This window comes from Micropterus salmoides, unplaced genomic scaffold (assembly GCF_014851395.1).
Source record: "Micropterus salmoides isolate LMB-PRFRI ecotype aquatic unplaced genomic scaffold, ASM1485139v1 Ms_hic_scaffold_5, whole genome shotgun sequence".
Classification (NCBI taxonomy): Eukaryota; Metazoa; Chordata; class Actinopteri; order Centrarchiformes; family Centrarchidae; genus Micropterus; species Micropterus salmoides.
In genome coordinates this window covers 21,394,918-21,417,569 of record NW_024044237.1, presented here as the reverse complement: position 1 = coordinate 21,417,569, position 22,652 = coordinate 21,394,918, and the positions used below count along the sequence as shown (strand labels likewise).

The window sequence follows — 22,652 nt, the reverse complement described above, 5'->3', positions numbered from 1 at the left end:
TACTTTAATCTACATCTACGGAAATGTACAAAACGAGCTGTACCAAAACGTTAACCTGTGATCTCTCCTCTGAGTGTGGGTTTCTTGTCAACATGTGAATAACACAGTTCAAAACAGACTCGCTCTCTCAGTACTGGGTATATAAAAACATGCTGTTTCACTCTCAGACAGCTTGATTTATCCGTTTCACTTCATGCTGTCAAATCCACCTCCTGCTGAACATTTTCTCCATGCAATAATATAATTAGATTTCAGATATTAATGCAACACAGAAGACCTATATTTGCCAAGTAGAGCCCCTATCTAATGTAATGTGTTCAATGTAACCAAGTAATTAGAGATTATTGAATAATAAGATCAGCTATTAAAAAATGAATTAATTTTTGTCACTGGGGATTTGTGTCCCTTTCTTTTGCTTTGTAGCCTACATTTCTTTTTCTCTCCCCTTTGTCTGTCTTCCCTCAAGTAAAATGACATCTGCCATGGTCATGAAAATGTTTGGTGTCACAGCTGCATCGTGTTTGTGCATGTGTACTCTCTAACCTTGCGCTGGGCGGTGCGCATGGCGTCCATGGTGCTGCGTAGAGTGTCCCTGTCTCTCTCCAGGGCCGCCCTCTCTCCCTCCAGGGTGGCAATGACCGTGGTCTGCATCCTGTGAAGTTCCATTTGGCTTCGCAGACGGCACAGCTCCTCCTCCATAACTAGACCCTCCGACTGAAGAACCTAACAGAACAAGTGTAGAATACTGGAGGAGGAGCTCATATGTAACTTTCATAGCAAGATCCCTGGTAGGGTCTATGTAACTTGGACATTATTATAGAGAAGACTTTATAAGAGAGAGAGAGTTCAGTTGGTCAGCTTCCAATTAATTAATTTTAGAAAATTGAGAGCATAACCTAAGAAGCCGTTTGTCAATGCACAGCAGGTCAGCTGAGCAGGCAAACATCTGAAACCTGTCTATAGGCAAATGTACAGTTCAATTAGACTAAGAAACTACAGAAATGCTAGCAGCTCTGTGAGGCTACACTTAGGCACAGCGATGCTTTGAGCTAAATGCTAACATTAATGTGACAAAATACTAACAGTGAAAATGCTAACATGCTGATGCTTATCAGGTACATGTCTTTAATTCATCCATCCAACCAACCAAACATCCTTGATCTTAATATCTCTTCAACTTCAATCTTCAACTTAACAGTTAATCCTTTCGTGTGTGTCTCCATTCATCCATCCACACATTTACATAGATCCTTACATGCACACACGAACATACATACCTCTATCTGCCTGCGGGCGTCTCCCAGACTCTGGGCAGCTTTTTTCAGATGCTGCAGCTCGGCCTCCAGGACCACCAGCCTCTGTTCAGCCTCCCAGGTCTTCCTGCTCTGCTCTCCCAGCTTGGAGCGCAGGTCCTGGGCTACCATCGCCTGTCTGTCAGCCTCCTCTTGGGCCTCCTGGAGCTGGTTTGTCAGAAGCTCCACATCTGGACGAGGCAGGGAACATACAGCCTGGTCTGCAGCTGTGGTCTCTGTATCACCTTCTACGCTTTGTGGATGCTTTTGGATTTCTGAGCTTGTTGTTATTGCAGTCTGTTCTTTCTTTCTTTCTCTTTCTTTCTCTTGTTTCTCTTGTCTGTCTTTCTGCCCTCCCTCTGCCTCTCCTCTCCTTTTGGACTTGACCTCCTCATCGCATGGTTCTCCTTTCGCCCCTTGACCATGGAGAACCTCTTCCCCAACTCCTGCTTCCCTCTGGGTTCCAAGGATTTCTCCTCTTCTCTCCTTCTCCTCCAACATCCTTACCCTTCCTTCCCCTTCTTCCCTGAATGATTCGGAGCCCTGGACTCCTCTCTCCACCTTCTCCTCCTCCTCTCTGTCTGGAATCTTCACTCCTTCCTCCTTCGTCTTGACTTCTAGTTGTTGCAGTTTGGTCACCAACTTTTCCAAATGCTGCTTCAAGGTGGCATTTTCATTCTTCAAGTTTTGAAACTGAAAAGTATAATAGGAGCATAATGGAAGTGCAATTTCTGTGCTTTTCAAAGCTTTGAATTCCCTGCATTTTTGCTTCTTTCTGTCCATGTTTCCTTTCTTTTCGTACTTCCATATATTGAACATGACTGAACTTGAATGCATTGTGAGTAAGAAGACTCAAACCACCTCTTGTCCTTATTCAAAATGCATCCAAGTTCAATACAAGGAAGTAAAAAAGAAGGATGAAAAAATAAAAGAAGCATATATGCCTGTGGGGAAATTAGAGATTGATTTAAATGATTTTTGGTTGGTTATAAAAATACTATACAAAGGCACTCCTCTATACAAATAACCACCGAAAACTCTAAGTGGTGAGAGTAGGCAGCTTGGAAATGACGACAGGCAGCAGCCATCATCAACAGCATTTCAATTCAGACAATATATGAAAAATAAGTTTACATTTATACAGGATTTGAGCAGCTGTACCATTGTTATCACACTTTATCAGTATTTTTCAAGAAATCTGCAGATTCATCCATTTCACAGGTTCATTAAGTCAATACAGAAATTGTAAATGTTTGTAACTGTCTGTTTGTTCATCTGCTGCAATGTGACTGTTGTGACTGGTTATAATTAATCATCATATTCACTTCTTTATATCATACTCTGTGTGACATTTATAGAGCTGCAATTATTTAATATAGTGATTACTTATATTAAATATAATCAAGTCATCTGCATAATGTCAAAATATCAACAAATATCAATTACCTGTTAAGACTAAACTTTTTTTTTTTTTTTTTTTGACAAAATAAATAAGCAAAAATCACACACGTATGATATGAAATGAAATGAAACAGTGGAAAGCAGCAAATATTTACATTGAAACATTTTAACCTTTTTAAATGAAATTACAAAAAGGAGTTATCACAAATGCATTTTCTGTTGACTATTGGATTAGATAATATAAGTATGAGTCAATAAATAAAAAAACATTGACATAATTTATTGCTCAAGTAAAGCAACTGAACGTCCAATACATGTTTGTCACATTGATCCAACATGTGGTTCAATATCAAGCATGTTGGCGCTGTATTCTCTGTGTATGTTTGTGTGTACATCCATGTATAAATGTGTGTGTATGTATATGGGTACATATAGCTATGTTTGTATGTGTATGCATATTAGGGCTGTAACAGTTCTGAAACCTGAGACCGAAACTGCGACACAAACGTCCACGGTTTTGGGACACACCCACTCCCAGCACTGTTGAGCTCTTATTAAAGACAGCAGCATGTCAGCAGTATGTTTTATAAAGTTGCTGCGTTTCAACTCACCTGCGATTCAGTTTTCACAGCAGCAGGTGTGCCGCATCTGGATCGAAACCAGCATGTTACTGAATGACATCTGCAATGGTGCGTTCACTGTCGCTCCATGCTTGTAAAATGTCCACAATGTCCGCATCTTGTAACGTGATACCAGATAACATATCTCTTAGTGTTTCTCTGCAAAATGCTAAAATGATTCGTCATATGTTTGGCAGCTGTTAATTTACTGGCCGGCCCGCCATAGTAATGTGTCACATAGTCTATATGGGAAACATTGTATTTAAAGTAAGTGCAAGGTGTAGGCCTACATTTTGTAAACCTATTTTATAGTCTTCATACTGCGTGTGTCAAATGACTACTGGTCCTGTCATGACTGAGTGATCACGCCCGAGGTAAGAACCGAACTGTGGATTTGGAGAGTTGTTACACTGCTAATACATATATATGTTGTTATACAGTATGTAGAAAATGTTTTTTGTGATTGTATTTTGTTTCATATTTTCTTGTTTTTTTAGTGTCAGGTTGTGTATTATGGTATCTTTTCGTTTTAAGCTGGGTGATAGGTGTAGTGACATTAAGAATATGTTGAAAAATTTATAAAGCAGAAAGATAATAATTGATTGAAGCACTAAAATTTCACTTGTTTGCCACAGAACTACCATACGTTGCCACATAGCGTTTATGTTTACTGAAAATTAAGTGTCAAAAATTACATTTTCATTGTCTTCCTTTTTAGACAATGCTATCTGCATATTATTACTTAAATATGCCTGAGAAATAGTATGGAACCTACTCAACATTGTGACAAAGCAGACCAGTCTCCCAAAAAACCTATATTTCAATATCTAATTAATTCAGAGGTAAAGCCGCCTTTATTCCCCCCTCAGCTCACCTCCCTGAGTGTGCTCTGGTGCTCTGTCTCCAGGCAAGCCAGCTCATCCTTTGCCTCTGGAGAATCAGCCTGCAGCGAGAGGAGAAGGATTTTTAACTACAACAGCTCTTGCTTTTCCTATTTCATTAACATTTACATACTGTGAGCCCAGACAGTGATGAAGCCCAGCTTCATGTCTGACTTTGCCAGGTCTACCGGTATTTTTATCAAACATTCTTGACTGAAATGGCTCTTCCTACCAACACATGATGATCATATCAATGATAAAACACTAGAGCCACGTGGAAGCTATGTTACAGTCATAAGTTGTGCTGCTAAAGTACAGACAAGCACTAATCTCTTATCTAACTGTCTGATCCCTCCAATCCAGTATCATCAATTGTCAAAGTTTGGTGTTAATTCTGATGACCTGGTTAACCTTTAACCAGGGAGAGCTGAAGGGTCTATTTCATAACCCTCGAACCCCTGAACTCTGACCTCCTGCTGGGCCTGCAACTCCTCCAGTCGTCTCTTCAGCTCTGCATTCTCCTGCTCTGCTCCCAGCAGCCTCAGCGTCGAAGCCTCGCCCACTTCCACACTCAGCGGCTTCTGATCTGATACAGACGGAGGGAGAAATAAAAAATAATGCAGGAAAAAAAGAGGAGAGAGAGAAGGAGAGAGGCAGATAGGCGAAAAAAGAAATGGAGAAAAAGAGAAATGGATATATGAAGAGATTCACTCAGTTATTGTTGACTGATGACCTGTGGGCCAGTATTACCTCAAAATATTTTCTCTTATCAGTTAATTAAAATGTCTTAAAAGTGCAGAAAGGCAGGTGCTCTGACCAATCAGTACGCTCAGCTCCCCGTCAGAGTCCAGTTCCGATTGCAGGAAACATTGATGAACCGAAGCGGGAACGCTGTCACCACTACTCCCGTGCCTCAGGTCCGCCTCAAGGCTCATGTTCATCTCCAGAAGCTCATCAACTCGCTGCCTCTCTGTGTCCCGCTCCTACACACAAAGACATTGATTCATTACCAAAAACATGACTTCAAGGGGTACACACGCAACATAACCAGATGTTTTTCTATATTTTTGCTACTCTGGTACTTAACAGTACACGGGCAAACTCATATTCAGATCTTAGGGAAGATTGGCATATACCCAATAACACACATATTTAGACACAAACACTCAAACATTAAATTACACATACCGCTTCCACGTCTATGATTCTCTGACGCAGTAGAAGATTGTCCCTCTCAAGCTCCCTTAGAGAGGAGCTGCGTGCCCGTGCATCGGCCAGCTGTTCTTCCAGAAGAGCTTTGGTCTCCTGCAGCGCTGCACACAGCTGCTGCTGCTCCTGCAGGGGGCGCCGTGCACAGACAGACAGGAAACGTGAAACCATTAGATGAAGTGAAGCCGTCGTCATGTCAGTCAGACCTCAGGGAGGTGGACGCTCAGCCCAAACATTTGCTGAGAGAATCACATTATCATGCAAAATCATCCGTCAGACATTAGGGGGACCTCCACTTGAGTTAAGACGTTAAACTCCCAAAATGTCAGTAGTAACCTGACTGATTGTTTTTTGCCCCTTCAGCCTTCTTCTTAGCCATACACCCCGTGTTCTCAGATTTCTGCAATTACCTTGGAGAGCACAATGTTGTTATTACTGACAGATCAAATAACACCCAGCGTGTAACAAAACGAAATGACTCTCTAAGTGTCTTAGGGTGGATTTTTCTTCTAACAGAGAACACGTAAACATTCAGCATTAGCTCCTCTGGTTTTAACGACCACGCAGGGGCTCACTGCGACAAAATTAATTATAAACCCAAACACGAGAAAAATACATCCTGCCAGCTAATTTGGGCTGTCACAGGGATGCAGAATAAATCAAAAAAGACTGAGAAGGTGACAGTGAGGACACTGAGGTGTTTTACAATGATATGAGCACATTTTCTGCCTCAGAACAGTTATACTACCTCAGAATAAATCTCATTTGGGTGTAAAAGCTCCAATAACTGAAGCCATACTCCTGCTCTTTGTCAATGAAGCAGCTCCGGGCTGTAAATCCTGATGACATCACACAGTATAATTTCATTCTCTGGCTTTGAGCTTCAGAGTTGTTCATACTCACTCTTGATTGAAATGCTGAGGGCCGTGAGAGGGAATATATGGCTTTTGAGATTAAGTGGTGCAGTGCTTTTTTTAAAAAATAATAGCTACTCAGAGAAGGGTTTAATAAAGAATCTTCTTAATGTGACCTTCGCTGGTAATGCTCATAAGAGGTCTTCGCTGTGTAAAAGTGTGTTTGTGTGTACATATCTTTGAAGCACTGTGAGTATGTTTAATTTTGTTCTGGGAGATTCCAATATGTAACTTACTGCCAGAACAACTTCAACGTATTTCATGGTGTAGACGAGTTGCCATGCTGCTTGTTTTCTTTCTTGTTTAAATGACTTATTCAAAAGTACGTCTACTGAGTTGCGTCTTTGCAGTGTGTGTGTGTGTGTGTGTACCTTCAGCTGAGTGCGTGTGATCTCCAGGCTGCGCAATCTGTGTTTACAGCTCTGTAGCTCAGTCTGGAGATGCTCGGCCCGCGTAGCTCTCTCTCGGGCGCAGTCCAGCTCATCCCGCAGTGCACGCATGCCCCTCACCTCACCCTGCAGAGAGCGGTTCTGCAGACACGCACACACACACATTCATATACCAGTGGGGATGAGGTCAAATAAGGTTATGAACAGATCTGGCCTGTGCAGCAAAGCAAATGTTGACATAGTCTAACACAGGAAAAAGGAAAGGTTTCTTTGTGTGTGTGTGTGTGTGTGTGTGTGTGTGTGTGTGTGTGTGTGTGTGTGTGTACAGTATGAATGGCATATCCTTACAAGGATAGTAAGAAAAATCATCTTTTCATCTTCTTTTCTAAAAGATCTTGGTTTAAGTTAATATTAGGACTATGTTTAGATTAAGGTAAGGGTTACACAGTGTTGTAGCACCAAATAATGCCCCCAAATCCCTAGATTTTGTGATTCGGCAAAATTACTTAATCCTATTACAAAATCTGTGAGTGTACTTGTAAATAAAGTTAGCACTATAACAATGGAAAAATACGAGTAAATGCTTCGGTGAAATTCTTCTTCAATGTGGGAGCATTATAACCTAATATGACCCACGATCATGCCTGTAGTTTTATTCTGGATTATAAATCTAAACTGTCAGGTTCCGCTGAAAGAAGTTTAACAGCAATGGTCTATTGGACAAACTGTAGTTGGCTGCAATGTGTGTTGTCTAATTGCTGTTGGAATCAACTATTAAAAGCCACCTGTGTTTTGTGCTCTTGGCTGTGCTGTATTGTTTTTTAGGCTAATATGCAGTCTATTATAGCTGTTGCCAAACATTTTATGTGTGATGAAGACTCTCTCTACATCCAAAGCAAGGATGTTTCTGGCTATTTGACAGAGGAATAACTAAAACATAACATCAGGTTTTGGTCTCAAGTCTGGCAGGAAAAGGCAGGCTGTCTGTACCTCTTTCTGAAGTTTCTTGAGCTGTTCCTCCATAGTTTGAATCTCCTGATTGTAATCCAATATCTGATCACCTTTATCTTCTCTAAAAAAAAACATAAAACCATCAGCACCAAAAATGCAATTGCAACATTCTTCAAAACAGTATTTTGCAGTTTTCTGATGATATATTGGCTGATAAAAAAAATCACATTATGTTTTCTAAAAATAAATGTATATGTCTGTGTATGTATAATTGGCTAACAGTGACCTTTATGATGTAGTCTACATTTAATACACTGAATAGATTTATAGCAGTGAGTACCTGATTTGTTCCTTACTAGTGGCTTAATAACAACACCTTATGTATTGTAAAGTGTGACAAAATCATTTGCACATTTTTCTTTTTGACCTTTATCGCAACTTTTTCTTATGTTTTTCGCACGCACGCACGCACGCACACACACACACACTCACACACTCACACACACACTCACAGTTGTTGTTTAAGGCGGCGGAGTTTGGCCTTGCTGTCTGCCAGCTGGAGTGCCAGACCTTGGGGCTCCTCGCTGCGACCACCCAGGGGCGCCGCGGTTGAGTCAGCCTGGGCCTCCCGTTCCCGACACAGCTCTGCAATCCTCTGGGAGAGAGAGATGGGGGCAATAAATGTGGCAAGGGACAAAGAGGACGGAGAAAAAGAAAAATTTGGAGAGAGGAGAGACATGCAAGATAAAGTATGTGAGGACAGGAACTAAGAAAAGACTGGAAACAAAAATGAAAAATGTTAAATAGTTTGGTATAGTGACCAATAATGTTCATTATTAATGCAGGTACAGTGTCATTATGGTGTTACACCTTTTGGGTTTTAAACAATCTGTTGTTCAACAAAATTACTGTAAAATGACTTATCTGTATGCAATTTTGTCCCTGTGGTCTGTGCAACATTTTCTAATTGTTGTTTTCATGTGGTTACACAATTCAAAGAAAATTGAGCAAAGTGAATCCTTGTTCCATCAGGGCTTATTTGAGTAAGTGGAAATTATTTGATCAAAATCTAATATCTTATGCTGCTCTGATGTCATATTAAGTTTTAGCTAAAGGTTTAGAACATTAATCACTTCAAAACAGAGATAATTCCTTTTATAATGTAGTTTAATCCCACAAAACCTGGTTAAATCAGTGGATTTAAGGATGCAGGATGGATTCAAATTAACAGGACAAATTATGGGTTAGCAATTGGGATTCACATCTTCGTGTTTTAAAAACTAAACAAATGACCTTGCTCCTCATAGTATATCCCAAATACTTTCACTATAGTCTATTTTTTCAGGGGACTGAACTCCACTAAAAAAACATTTATTTTTTTTTCATGAAAACTTACATGTACCACAAAGCTATTAACACGTCAACCTCATAACACAGTACCTGAAATGTAATCTAGTGGTCAACTGATATGGGTTTTTCAATGGCTGATGCCTATGCCAGTATTTAGAGAGCAGGGCTCCCGAAACATAATTCCAATATTTAAAGGAAAAAGTTTGTGAACCCTTTGGAATTACCTGGATTTCTGCGTAAAGTGATCATAAAATGTGATCTCATTTCCATCTAAGTCACAACAATATACAAACACAGTCTGCTTAAACTAATACCACACAAACAATTGTGTTTTCATGTTTTTATTGAACATACTGAGTAAAGAGTCACAGTGCAGGGTGGAAAAAGTATGTGAACCCCTAGGCTAATGACTTTTCCAAAAGCTAACTGGAGTCAGAAGTCAGCTAACCTGAAGTCCAATCAATGAGACAAGATTGGAGGTGTTGGTTAGAGCTGCCCTGCCCAATAAAAAAACACATCCATTTTAATTTTGCTATTCCCATGAAGAATTGCCTGATGTGAACCATTCCTCGACCAAAAGAGCTCTCAGAAGACCTAAGATTAAGAATTGTTGACTTGCATGAAGGAGGAAAGGGTAACAGAAGTATCTCTAAAAGTCTTGGTGTCCATCAGTCCACCGTAAAACAAACTGTCTATAAATGGAAAAAGTTCAGCACTCTTGCTACTCTCCCTAGGAGTGGCTGTCCTGCAATGATGACTGCACGAGCACAGAGCAGAATGTTCAATGAGGTTAAGGAGGATCCTAGAGTCAGCTGAAGACTCACAGAAATCTCTGTTAAAGGCTCTACAATTCGTTAAACACTAAACAAGAATGGAGTTCGTGGGAGGGCACCACAGAGGAAGTCACTGCTGTCCACAGTTGTTCCACAGCACTACTGGCAAAATATTCTGTGGATAGATGAAACCAAAGTTGAGTTGTTTGGAAGGAACACAACCCTATGTGTGGAAGAAAAAGGCACAGCACACCAACATCAAAACCTCATCCCAACTGGGAGCTATGGTGGAGGGGGCATCATGATTTGGGGCTGCTTTGCTGCCTCAGGGCCTGGAAGGGTTGCTATCCTCGACGTAAATATTTATTCCAAAGTTTATCAAGACATTTGTCCGCCAGTGGAAGCTGATGCAACAGGACAAAAAACCCAAAGCACAGAAGTCAATCAACAACAGAATGGCTTCAGCAGAAGGAAATACACCTTCTGGAGTGGCCCAGTCAGAGTCCTGACCTCAACCTGACTGAGATGCTGTGGCATGACCTCAAGAGAGCGAGTCACTCCACAAATCCCAAGAATATTGCTGAACTGAAACAGATTTGTAAAGAGGAATGGTCCAAAATTCCTCCTGACCGTTTTTCAGGTCTGATCTGCAACTACAGGAAATGTTTGGTTGAGGTTATTGCTGCAAAGAGGCTCAACTAGTTATTAAACCCAAGGGTTCATAAGTTTTTCCACCCTGCACTGTGACTGTTTCCACGGTTGGTGTTCAATAAAAACATGGAAAGATAAAATTGTTTGTGTGGAGTTAGTTTAAGCAGACTGTATTTGTCTATTTTTGTGAAAGGGTTCACATACTTTTTCCTGCGACTGTAACTATTTAACACTGACCAGTAATGGTTTTAGATCAGATTTGCTGTCATTTAGGAGACACATGTTAATGTTTAGAAAAGCCTATGGTGACAGAGGAACTTAAGGCCTCAAAACTAACTTTTTCACCACTTTCCCAAAACTCACAAGGGGGAGCGGAACGTTGTTCCGCAGCAGCCACACTGACAAGGCTGCCTGCAGATGTGCCCGCAGACATTTTTTATCTGCCTTGTGAATGCAGGCATTGATAGTCCGATGCCGATTATATCAAAATTCCAGATATCGGCCCAATTAATCTGTCTGTGAATAATAACCACAAACTGAATATGAGATCTGAGCAGCATAAGATATAAAATGTTGATCACACATGTGACACAATTAAGCCCTGATTAAACATGTGCTGTACTTACTTATGCATGTCCTAATTTTCAGTTAATTAAATTTCATAACTTCATAAAAACTACTTTTTTAAATTATCACATCTGTGTAATGGAAAACATTGTACAGGTCTCATTCAACACATTTCAAAGTCAAAGGTCCCCACAAAGGATCAAAGTAGGTACATTGCTGTTACACTATATGTACATGTCTTAAACCACAAAAGACTTTTTCATTTTAAGGCACAAAAAACAAAATATATCATGTGATGTACTCTCACAGCAACGTAGCTGTAGCCATATATGCCTCTGACTCCATCTGACTGAACAGATGTAGATGGTTTTCATGTATTTAAAGTTATACAGCAGTTCAGTGTCTCTGTGTATCCAATCAGCTGTACATCAGGAATGGTTGCATTGCTTGTAGCTTATGTGAAGAATATTTCAACAATTTCGGAAATACACTTATTTGCTTCCTTGCCAAGATATTGATGAGAAGATCAACCCCACTCTCACATCTGTATGGTAAATATGGTTACCACCAGCAGCAGGTTAGCTTAGCTTAGCATGAAGATTAGGATGAAGACTTGAAACAGGGAGAAACAGCCTGGCACTGTCCAGTGGTTTAAAAAAATCCATCTACCAGCCTTTCAAAAGCTCAATTATTAATACATGTTTGATTGCTGAAGTGTAAAGACACTGTGATTTTACAGGGGATTATGTGTCTGTACTATTTTTTGGCTAGGTGTAGTAACTGGTTGGCTGGCAACCTCAAGGTGACTCCAGGAAGTTACTGCACCCGGCCAATAAATTGTTTTAGAGGGGATTTTGTTATAGAGCCAGGCTAGCTGTTTATCCCTGTTCCCAGTCTTATACTAAGCTAAGCTAACCAGCTGATGGCTGTAGCCTCATAGTTACCATACAGAAATGGGAGTGGTATCTATGTTCTCATCTTACTCTCTGCATAAAAGTGAATAAGCATATTTTCCAGAATGTCCAACTATTCTTTTAAGTGTGTAGGTATACCTCCAGGTGTGTGTCTCTCTGTGCCAGCAGGCTTTGGATCTGTTTCGCCATGGAGCTGAACACCAGCTGTAAGTCTGCACCTTCAACCTCCAACAGCTCCTCCCACCTAAGCGGGAGCACCATGCGAGGATCCTGAGTCACCTGCAGCAAGGACAGTTTCTCAGGTCTCTATGATAACATCAGTGTGCGTCTGGGAAACCTGACATAAAATGGCAGATCTGGGGACAAACGACCCAGACAGCGTGAAGGCTGCGTGAATACCAAGCAGAGATGCATCTGTGTACAACAGGAAATACAATTTCTTACATTTCTTTGGGAATGTAGCTGTTAGGGATGTGTGTCCAAAATTGCCTTACTAATGCATGCAAAACTAATGATCATGTAGACAGTTTGAAATGTCCTCGGGTGGTAGGCATATGAACAGCAAGCAGGGGGTGCATCCATCCACACAGGAAGAACACCTCTCACCTCTATGATTTACAAGGCTGAGGAACCTGGCACAAAAAAGGCTGGTGGGCAACATGCTGCTACTGTAATTCAGACACGCTGGTACGCAACATGCTGTTTTTGTAATGCCGGCAATTATTCACAGGGGGTATTTTTAAAAGAGTACAATTTGGCATTTAGGCTTTATTGGACGTGAAAGCTGAGTATGACAGAAAAGAGATGAAGGAGAGAGGACGATGTGACAGAAGTGGAGAGGTAGAGAGGTGGACATGAGGGGTGGAGGATCCATCCTACGGTGGCAGCAAGGGGCAGCCAGAGGTCCTTAAAAGGCTGCCAGCAGAATAACAAGCAGCTCATTTTCACACTTACTTGAAGCGCCAGTAGAAAGTATAATAGTTTCACTCTCTCTGCCTACAGGCGAGACAGTGAAGAATTTTTTTGCTAAATCATATTTAGGAACAAAAATCCTCTTAGAAGTGTCTCCCCCGGATAATATCTCCTCACACTGACGGTTTTATATTTAGGGGGGGGTCCTTGATTTGATTAATTCTGCACTTGAATATACCTGCTGGATACAGCTGGCAATAGCTGCCTGGGTCTCAATGTCCAGAGACTGGATCTGCTGAATGAACGTTTCCTTCTTCTCACACTGCAGAAACAAAGGGATGAAACTGAGTCAGATGTGTGTGTGTTAGCTTAAAATATATCCACATAATACAATATATCAGTACAATAATCTAGAGGTGAAATAATCTGCCACTATTTTGATAATCAATTTATTTTAATTTGAGTGAAAATGGGTTTTGGGCTGTTGGTCAAACAAAACAAGTAATTTGAAGATGTCACTTCGGCCTCTGAGATTTTATCATAGGAATTGTTCCTTTGTTTCTTCTGTTGTCTTTGCTCTCTATTATTGATATTGATATATATTAATATATATTTATTTTACCATTTGTTATTCTGATCTTGTTTTGTGGCACTTGGTGCTGCATCTGTGCATCTTTTCTTTCTAGACACTTGACCAGAATTAGGTGAAAAATTTATTTTGGCTAGAATAAAAGGACATATTGTCTGAAATATCTCTTAAAAAGTGAGTTGGAAAAATGTCCAGGGAACAGGATCATGATTTTGTTTTAGTAGTGATGTTGGTTAGATGCTTAGCAGTGGTGGGTTTAAATATTATAAGGGTACAGGGTGAGTTATAGGAAAAGTCTGTAGGCTGGGCAGTTGGAGTAATTGAGTCCCTGCCAACCTGAACTATCAGGCGTGCATATAAGCACAACAAGTTAACAATGGATGCTAACATTTAGCAAGTGAGCATGCCAGAGTGCCATTTAGCATTTTGGCATAATACTTTTAGAGTGTTAGCGTTACATCACTTCACATCACATGTATTCATTTGGAAGATACATTTATCCAATGCAACTTGTAATAAGCGTGCTATGCTAGCATTAATCTGATGCTTACAGGAATTTTGTCATTATGATGTTCGACATTTGCCTCACTTGTTTCATCTGTTTATTAAAAAGCCACATTAAATATGCTTTGATTACATTTAGCAAAACATAAAACTTCCAACAGGCACTGCAGACTGCACACATTTCCAGTGGGATTGTAAATTTTTTCTACATTCAAATACTTTTGCCATTAGAATAATTCGAAATATGTTTTAATAAGAGGTATCCTGAACTCATTGATAAAAAGTCTGGGGATCACTTAAGTCACCAGAGTACATTCTTTGGGGACCAATGATAATCCTTCCAATAATTATTTTACTCGAAACCAAAGTGTAAGATCAAAAGATTGAAAGACTGACCGCACTAAATGTAAAATATTGAACAAAATACTGGTTATTAGCAGGTTCAGTGAACCAACACTGTCCTTTTTGACCTTCAAAAAGCGTGATGGTCATGTGAGTGTGTGATCACCTGCACAGCACATCCTAGTAACAGCAGGAGCAGTCGCCTGAGTTCTTCCACAGCTGCCTCTGAGTACACAGAAATAACTGTCATCATCATCATTATCATCATCAACTCCACCCCTTACACCCACACCACCATCCTCCCTATCATTATCACCTTAATGTGTTTCACAGATAGCGGAGATATAGACTCGTATATAAAGTATAATTACTTTCTTGCTGCTGAGATACATGGCACTGATACGGTCGTGTTGTTATCTCGTACCTGTTAGGGGGTCCTGCCCCAGAATGGCAACATTTGGGAGAGGCATCAGTATCAACTGCTGCAGGTCTTCCTGAAGAAGAGAATAAACGTGAAGAGTTTAGCAGAAAAAAACCCTCAAGTGATCGGCTGGACCGTCCTGTTTGTCTGCCCCAGTGAACATGGATAAACGACAGAAGACTTTCCACCAGCCTCCTGCAGTTTGTGATGTAAATAAAGAGCTGATATCTGTCCGATAAGAGCGTCTTGTTCTTCCAGGTCAAGAAAGCTTTGTGCAAATTAGATTTAATATTTTTCATGTGGCTCATTCTCAGTGTTCTCTAGAAGTAATAAAACATAAAGAACGATCAAATTAAGGAATAACAATCTAGTAACAAAATCCCTGAAGTGTTTCTATAGTTGCCCTTCTGGTTAGAAGATGTGCATAATAATGAACAGAGACACAAAGATAACACTTGACGTCATACACAGCCACAACCCATTACTAGCAACAAACCAGGGATAACTACTGCCAACAAGCTACTCACTCTAACCATTGTCAAGGCCATTATTATTGGCTGATTTTAGCTTGTCACAGATACATCTGTATTGGGATGTTGGCTAAGTAAGAAATAAGAAATTGCATTACAGAAATGCCAGCAGTATTATGAAATTTAGTAAGAAATAGAAGTGTAAGAAGTGTCTCCAAAACATTGTTTGTCCACCACAGAGTTTATTTTTCAACTGTAAAATGTCCAGCTTGGTCACGATTCTATATTATCCAAATTGAAGAGATCCCTTTCCGAAACATTTCTTTATAGGGTGTTGTTGGTGGCCTTGCAGTTTAAGGTGCTCAACATATAATCCCAATTGTGACTTATATATGTATATAAGTCCAATGGGATACTTTCACTGCATGTCATCCCCTTGCTCTCTTCCCTTTATTTCCTGTCACCTCGACACTGTCAAGACCAAATAAAGTTTGACATGTAACAGTAGGAAAAGCAGAGGTTTATAATAAGAAAATAATAATAAGGTGCTTCAGTTTCAGAGTCCTGGGCCCTGTTCCAGAAAGGAGGCTTAACAAACTCTGAGCTTATCCCTGAGCTCTGGGTTGATTGAGCCTGAGGTGGGAAACTCTGAGTTTTCAGTTCCAGAACAGCTGATCAAAATTAGTTCAATCAACTCTTGGGGATGAAAAAAAGCAATCATCAATTGAGCTCCAATACTTTGATTCACCATGGCAACAGATAAATAAAGGCAGATCCTCCATTTTAATCGGGTGGAGCTAGAAATATGAATGTGTGCCAACGCGGACCCTGATTGGCTCTAAAACGCAGGAGTGGAGGAAGGATCAATACGTTAACATTAGTATTTTTTACACAGCATTGCTCATTCATCATTTACAAGACTAGAATTTCCTTAATAAATGATAAAGTGCTGGAATTCTCCTACAGCCCATTATATTCATTTTAAATAGGAAAGCTATAATTAATAAGCTGTAACCCAACGGGACTAAATGCCAGTGGCAATCGGCTACCTGATTATGAAAATAGGTATAGATCAAATATAAGACCCAGTTATCTCATGAACCTGTGATTGTAAAGTCACAGTCACACCCAGTAGGTTAGCCTATTAATTTATATATTTTGCAGTGGAAAATGTATCTATGGGTTCAAACTGACTGTAAAGACATCCATTTTACATTAATAAAATCTTGCTAATTCTGTATTTTATCAATGCTGTCAAAACACATTCAGAATATATGCAGCTAATAATGAAAAACTCACTTAAAAATACATTTAGGCCTATGTGTTTCAGCTGCACCACAGTCATCCTCACTCAGAAATAGTCACATTATCTCCAGTAGGACAACTACGATAGGAATGTTCCAATCAGTGTGACTACAATATGAAAGATTACTGTTCATTGATCAGTTTTTTAGGTTACAGATTAGTTTAAACAGTGATTACTGCAGTAATGTAGCCCACAAGTGTTTTCAGTGCAACTGTCACAGTGTTATACCTAAAGACGGACATAGATTAAAGAGTAAATGCGTTCAGATATGTGCTTTGATAGCGACAGCATGAATGAGGGAATGAGACGGTGTGTGAGACAGCTGCCTCAGGCTCCGCAGGACGGGAAGAGTTAGAGGGAAACTGACGGTTTCCCAACTTATCCTGTGAACCTAACCTCCTTGGGAGGAGGTTACACTGCCGTGACTTATTGGGGCACTTAAGTATAACAGAGCCATTGTTAATGTTAACAGTCACACCTAGTCTTTTCCTACTATGACAAGTCAGAATGTCTGCTGTGAAAAAGACCTACTGGACAATCTATATCATTCTCTGATTTATTTTAACTCTCAATTATATCTTTCAAAAATCCAACCAAAGCTCTATACCTTTTCATTTTTGTTGTTGTTAGTTAAATTATCTGAGCTCCTAACAATCTGACAATCTGACAAACACACTTACACCTGGCCAGCGTTAGAGCAGTCTTACTGGAGTTTATGCTGAAATTTCACTTTTCTGTGGACCAGGGGCATCGTCATGCACAGTCTGATATCTCAGCATGAGCAGTTGTATCTTACCGTAAACACAGTCAATTTCTTATGAAAAAATAAAACATCTAATATTGATCTGGGGTCATTCAGACTATAATGGCTTACTGTGTGTATGAAGTTAGAGATTTTTATACTTTTATAACTTATAAAAATGCGAATACCTTATATTGTTGGTTATAGTGACTGTATGAGCTCACCAGAGGGTTTGTGTTTAATGCAGAAAGGTAATTTACTTTCCAAGATAAAACACAAAGCAATATGAAAAGTAGAATATGAATGCGCTGTGGACTATAGTCAATAAAATGTTCCAATATACTCTAAGGCGGGAAAAAGAAGCTCTTGAGTCTGGATGTTTCCAGCATGGTCCTGTGCATTTATAATGTGTTAAAGATGAAATGGGGTGATTCAGGAGTAGCACTGTGGTCAGCTTGTTTCAGCGAGTTGTAGTTCCTGCTTCAAGATCTTGGACAAATCTCCTGGCAGATTCTAAATGACGTAGAATAAAGCTGGAAGGCAGACGCCTCAGACGTTCCCCTGCCCAGAAACCTGGCAGCAAAAATAAGTATTTGTCATGAGGACCTCCTACAATGCCATCTAGTGCGACACCAGAGAAGCAGGCTAAAATAATTTTAGTAAAGTCATCAGCCTAATACTTTAATACTTTACTTTCTTGGTCTTAAACTGAGAAAAGACCAACAATCTCCCTGTTAATTAAATTTCTTTCTATCAAACAGCCACACACTGACATTGGCTAGCTCCTTTCCCAACTGCTCTGAAAGCCTGTTCACATCCATCGATGCAAAATCACCAGAGTACAGAAGCCAGTCACAATTACAGTCTACAGTGACAAAGACAGTGAACTAAGAGGCAGGGGCTCCCTTCAGAAACTCCATCGTGTGTGAGTTTGGCATCAGAGGCATGTGTGCAGCCAACCTGAAGTTTGTGCTCCTTCAGGGCATGTAGGATATTAGCCACTGTAGCTCTGTGTTGGTCATTGTGCAGCTCATGGTTCATGATGACAAACAGACTTCTGCGAGAGATTAGCCAGACTAGAAATACTAGAGAAGCAGCTTGTTGTTGTTGGCATGCTCACGTCCTCTCATGAACAATTCCCTCTCCGACACCACACAGTCAACACATACTGGGTGGTGTATGATCAAATCCCTCCTGCACTATATTTTACAAATCATCATTTGCTACTATTATATTATATACTCTGATTAAGTGAGAGATTAACAATATGAGTAATACATGGTGCAATTATGTGTTATGCTATAATTTCAAGGCCAGTTTCTCTCAAATGAAGTACAACATTTTCCAGTGACATTGTAGTAAAACATAAGGAATTAGTCTTGATCCCTCTGTGAGTTTGCCTCTGAAAATAATCTACTGTTATTTACACTAGTCCTGGATCTGAAACACCATTTTTAATCAAGGTGCTCCCTGAAGCGGTGAAAATAATTATATATTTTATAAAATTAATATAATAAATGTATTAGCACTATATTTTATATCAATAATTCTTGTGTCATTTAGATTGGTGCTGGTTTTTCATTCTACCCACAGTTTTAATTTTCAATGCTCTTGTGGTCCTGTGCTCATGCATCTCTCCTTTTCTTTATCTTTTACGTAAACCGGATTTAACCTGAAGATTTTTATGTTAATTCAGACATAATTTATTGGATGTTCAGTAGCCTTGAAAATACCACGGTTTACTGAGTACTGACATCTTTAAATGCAGAGGGTCACTAACTTAGTAGGCAGGAGTAATTAACATTTAGGATCCCATTAACAGAAGGATGAAGTCTCTCCATTCAGAGGCATTCAAGGCTCGTAGATTATAGATATATAAAGAATAAAATAGAATAGATACAAAAATAGAGCACACAGTCAAGTAAAATACAGTTCAATACAACAGAATAGAGTAGAATAGAATCAAACAGAATAGAACCAAATAGAATAGAAAGAACAGGATAGGATAGAAGAGAAGAGAAAAGTAAAGTACAGTATATTAGAATAGATAGATAGATAGATAGATAGATAGATAGATAGATAGATAGATAGATAGATAGATAGATAGATAGATAGCTGTACATATATGTGTGTGTGTGTGTGTGTGTGTGTGTGTGTGTGTGTGTTTGTGTGTGCGTGTGCGTGTGTGTGGCATGGCAATAAAGAATTGAAGGAATTTAACTGGATTGTATCAACATAACAAAATAGAACAGAATAAAACAAACAGGATAATATAAGAAAATAGAAGAGAATAGAAGAGGACAACAGGATACAATAGAATAGAATAGAACTTGTTTAATGAAATGTATGGGGTTGATTGTTCCTATGTAGTTTGTATGATGCTTTGGCAATATTGTTGTTACACATTCATGCCAATAAAGCTAATTTGAATGGAATTGAATTGAATTGAATAGAACTAACAGGCTATATCAAGAGAAGAGAAGAGAAGAGAAGAGAAGAGAAGAGAAGAGAAGAGAAGAGAAGAGAAGAGAAGAGAAGAGAAGAGATCAAACATTACATCACAGAATAGAGTAGAACATACAGGATACAACAGAATACAATAGAAGAGAAGAGAACAAACATAGGAACAAGAGAGTAGAACAACAGAGTAGAACAACAGGATTACATAAAATAGAAGAGAAGATAATAGAATATATTATATTTAATGACATAAAAGAACAAAATAGAACAAACAGGATAGAATAGATACAAATATTATAGAACAAACAAAATAGAATAGCACAAATAAAACAAAACAATCAGAATGGAGTAGAACAGACCAAATATACTAGAACAGAGAGCAGCAGACAAAAGACAGAACAGAAAAATTCATAAAATTCAATTATACGTACACGCTGCTTTTAGATGTCACCGCAGTACAGATGAAATGTATTTACTATGAAAGTGCTCTGCTTACAGCTGTATCTACACATATAGCTCTGTCGCTGTATTAGAGAAGCTGAGGTCACAGCAGAGCAAATTAAGCATTACAGGCTGCAGACCGTTGCTGTGGCTTACACACCACACACACTGTGTCATTGTATCTCTCTCTCACACACACACACACACGCACACACACACACACACACACACACACACACACTCACAACTAAACAGCATCAGTAAAGGACAGCAAGAAGTAAAACTGTGACCAATGTGGAACTAAGCGTCCACAGCGGCAGTGGAGCCTGTATTCTGAGCGCACCTGCTAAAATTTTAGTGTAACACAAACTGATACAAGCTTCCCAATTAACGCCAGTGTTTTGTGCTGCTCTGAGCTTTCAAGGGACATTAGCGATTCACTGAAAATTAGGAAGTGAAACCTTGTAGACTCGTGTTCTTATGTTGTGTGCCAAGCTTAGCAGTGCACGTTCAGTCCACCTGACTAGTGCTTTGGGAGGCTTTCTTTGCTGGAACAGACGCCTTTGAATCATCCTCCGGGGAAAGAATTGCATCATTTCCTCAAATGCCACAGGCACCTACAATACGCATTACGAAATGCTTGATACTGCTATTTGATAGATTTCTATTCACTTTCCTTCCCCAACCCTCTAACCACACACTGCTGCTAAAAAATTCAGCTCGCCACTTTTTTTCACCCCAATTGCCTGATAATAAGCAGGGACATGTCTTCTGAGGATGGAAATTTTTTGTGTTTCATCTGCTCTTTCATTCAAATGCTCCGTCATCCCCTGCATGCACTTCAAACTTTCTACAATATCCTTAGGCGAACTATTCGTGTGTTTGGACCGATAGTTGAGCTTCATTTTGTCCTCTGTTTTTACTACCTTACAGCTAGACAACTGCTTCTACAGCCCCCTCCATCAGCCCCTCTCCCTCGCCATTTGGTGTGGCCCTGAGTTATGTTTCAGAAAGATATTTCAGCATTCTTACAAGATGTTTCTATTTATTATGAGTTGGGAGTCATTTCAGTTCATCTACAAAAAAAGCCTTTAAACCAGTGTTTTGAGAACTTGTTTTGGCTAGAAATGCTAGAGAAAGTGAACAGGGCTATTCAAGACATTTTTGTAAAACACATTAGATGGAGCTCAATCCAGAATCAGACTACTTCCATATGATTGTCTAGTCTGTCACCAGTTTGCCTCAGTATTACCTCTCTGTGTAATGACTTTCCTTGTTACTGAGATATTAATGCCAGAGTTTTACAAAGCATCAAAATATCCAATTAAGCTTTGTTGAGGTGCTTCTTACACAGAGGTAAAGCTACCATAACAACGACTCAAAGGAACATTTCGCATTCTGTATTCGCTTTCTTACCGAGAGTCATGTGAGAAGATTGATACCACTCTCATGTCTCGAGGCTAAAGCTAGCAGCCAATCAGCCTGGCATAAAGACAGAAAACGGGGGAACCAGTGAGCCTTGCACTGTCCGAAGGTAAAATTTAAAAAAGGATTTCTGCCTACCAGCATATTTAAAGCTCACTAATTAACACGTTACATCTCGTTTTCTTTAATACTAAACTAAAGTGTAAAAATGACAAGTTGTGGCCGGGTGCTATATCTTGCACTCTGACTTCAGAGACTGCAGGAAATTGCTTTTGCACTTCAGTTTTTGTACAGATAAAACAAACAATATATAACGTGTTAATTAGTGAGCCCTGATGGTGCTGGTAGGTGGATTTTGTCAAGCTAACTGTTTCCCCTTGTTTCCAGTCTTCATGCTAAGCTAAGCTAGCCGATTGCTGGCTGTAGCTTCATGTTGAACAGACAGAATGGAGAGTGGTATCAATATCTAACTCTCGACAAGAAAGCAAATAAGCATATTTGCAAAATATGTGTAATAAAGCTTCCTGATTTTTTTACGTTCGATGGCAATGTTTTCATGCAGGCTGAGAGAAACAAGGGACACAAATGACAAATAAATTAACACAAAGTTAAAGCCAGCATCTCATTTCTCTGAAGCACACTAACAATTACAAATTGCTTGATATTTGGCTAGTTTTTGATCCATTACATATGGATACACAATTAAACCGAACAAGATGTCATGTCAAATGTTCATTAGTTTCTAGATGCCTCGATCTTAAAGCAACATTATTTGATGTTTTTGGCCAGTTTTGGAGGCAGCAGAAAAAGCTAAACACAAGAAAAGTATGGAGAAACGCATTTTGGAGCCGTGTTTCTGGCCACCTGATGATTTGGTGTGGGGCAGGTAGCGTGCTGCTGAGTTGATGAGAGCATTGAGAGTGAACCAAAATAGTAAAACTGCAGGATGCACAAAAAAAATGGTCTAAAAGACACTAAAAAGGGTCTATAAGGCTGATATGAACTGCAAAGGGTAAGAAAATCTATGGGTTTATTACTTCCAGTGACACCTTTCACATTACATGTAGCTATTTGATCCACTGTTAGTATAAAAACACTGACTAGTACAGCTTTAAAGCCAGATTACTT

At 39.5% G+C, this 22,652-nt stretch overlaps 1 protein-coding gene across 1 annotated transcript in view; it reads right to left on the bottom strand.

The window, feature by feature from the left end:
• Nucleotides 1-22,652, bottom strand: part of ccdc88b (coiled-coil domain containing 88B) — a 54,476-nt gene that overhangs the window by 28,297 nt on the left and 3,527 nt on the right. The window contains exons 4-16 of the mRNA XM_038699669.1: nucleotides 14,684-14,753; nucleotides 14,426-14,484; nucleotides 13,063-13,146; nucleotides 12,051-12,191; nucleotides 8,170-8,312; nucleotides 7,697-7,778; nucleotides 6,689-6,847; nucleotides 5,383-5,529; nucleotides 5,012-5,177; nucleotides 4,665-4,780; nucleotides 4,188-4,256; nucleotides 1,278-1,985; nucleotides 544-723 (exon numbers count right to left, since the gene is read on the bottom strand). Of these exons, the coding sequence (XP_038555597.1) occupies nucleotides 544-723; nucleotides 1,278-1,985; nucleotides 4,188-4,256; nucleotides 4,665-4,780; nucleotides 5,012-5,177; nucleotides 5,383-5,529; nucleotides 6,689-6,847; nucleotides 7,697-7,778; nucleotides 8,170-8,312; nucleotides 12,051-12,191; nucleotides 13,063-13,146; nucleotides 14,426-14,484; nucleotides 14,684-14,753 (2,124 nt within the window). The remainder of the gene's footprint in view (nucleotides 1-543; nucleotides 724-1,277; nucleotides 1,986-4,187; nucleotides 4,257-4,664; nucleotides 4,781-5,011; nucleotides 5,178-5,382; nucleotides 5,530-6,688; nucleotides 6,848-7,696; nucleotides 7,779-8,169; nucleotides 8,313-12,050; nucleotides 12,192-13,062; nucleotides 13,147-14,425; nucleotides 14,485-14,683; nucleotides 14,754-22,652) is intronic.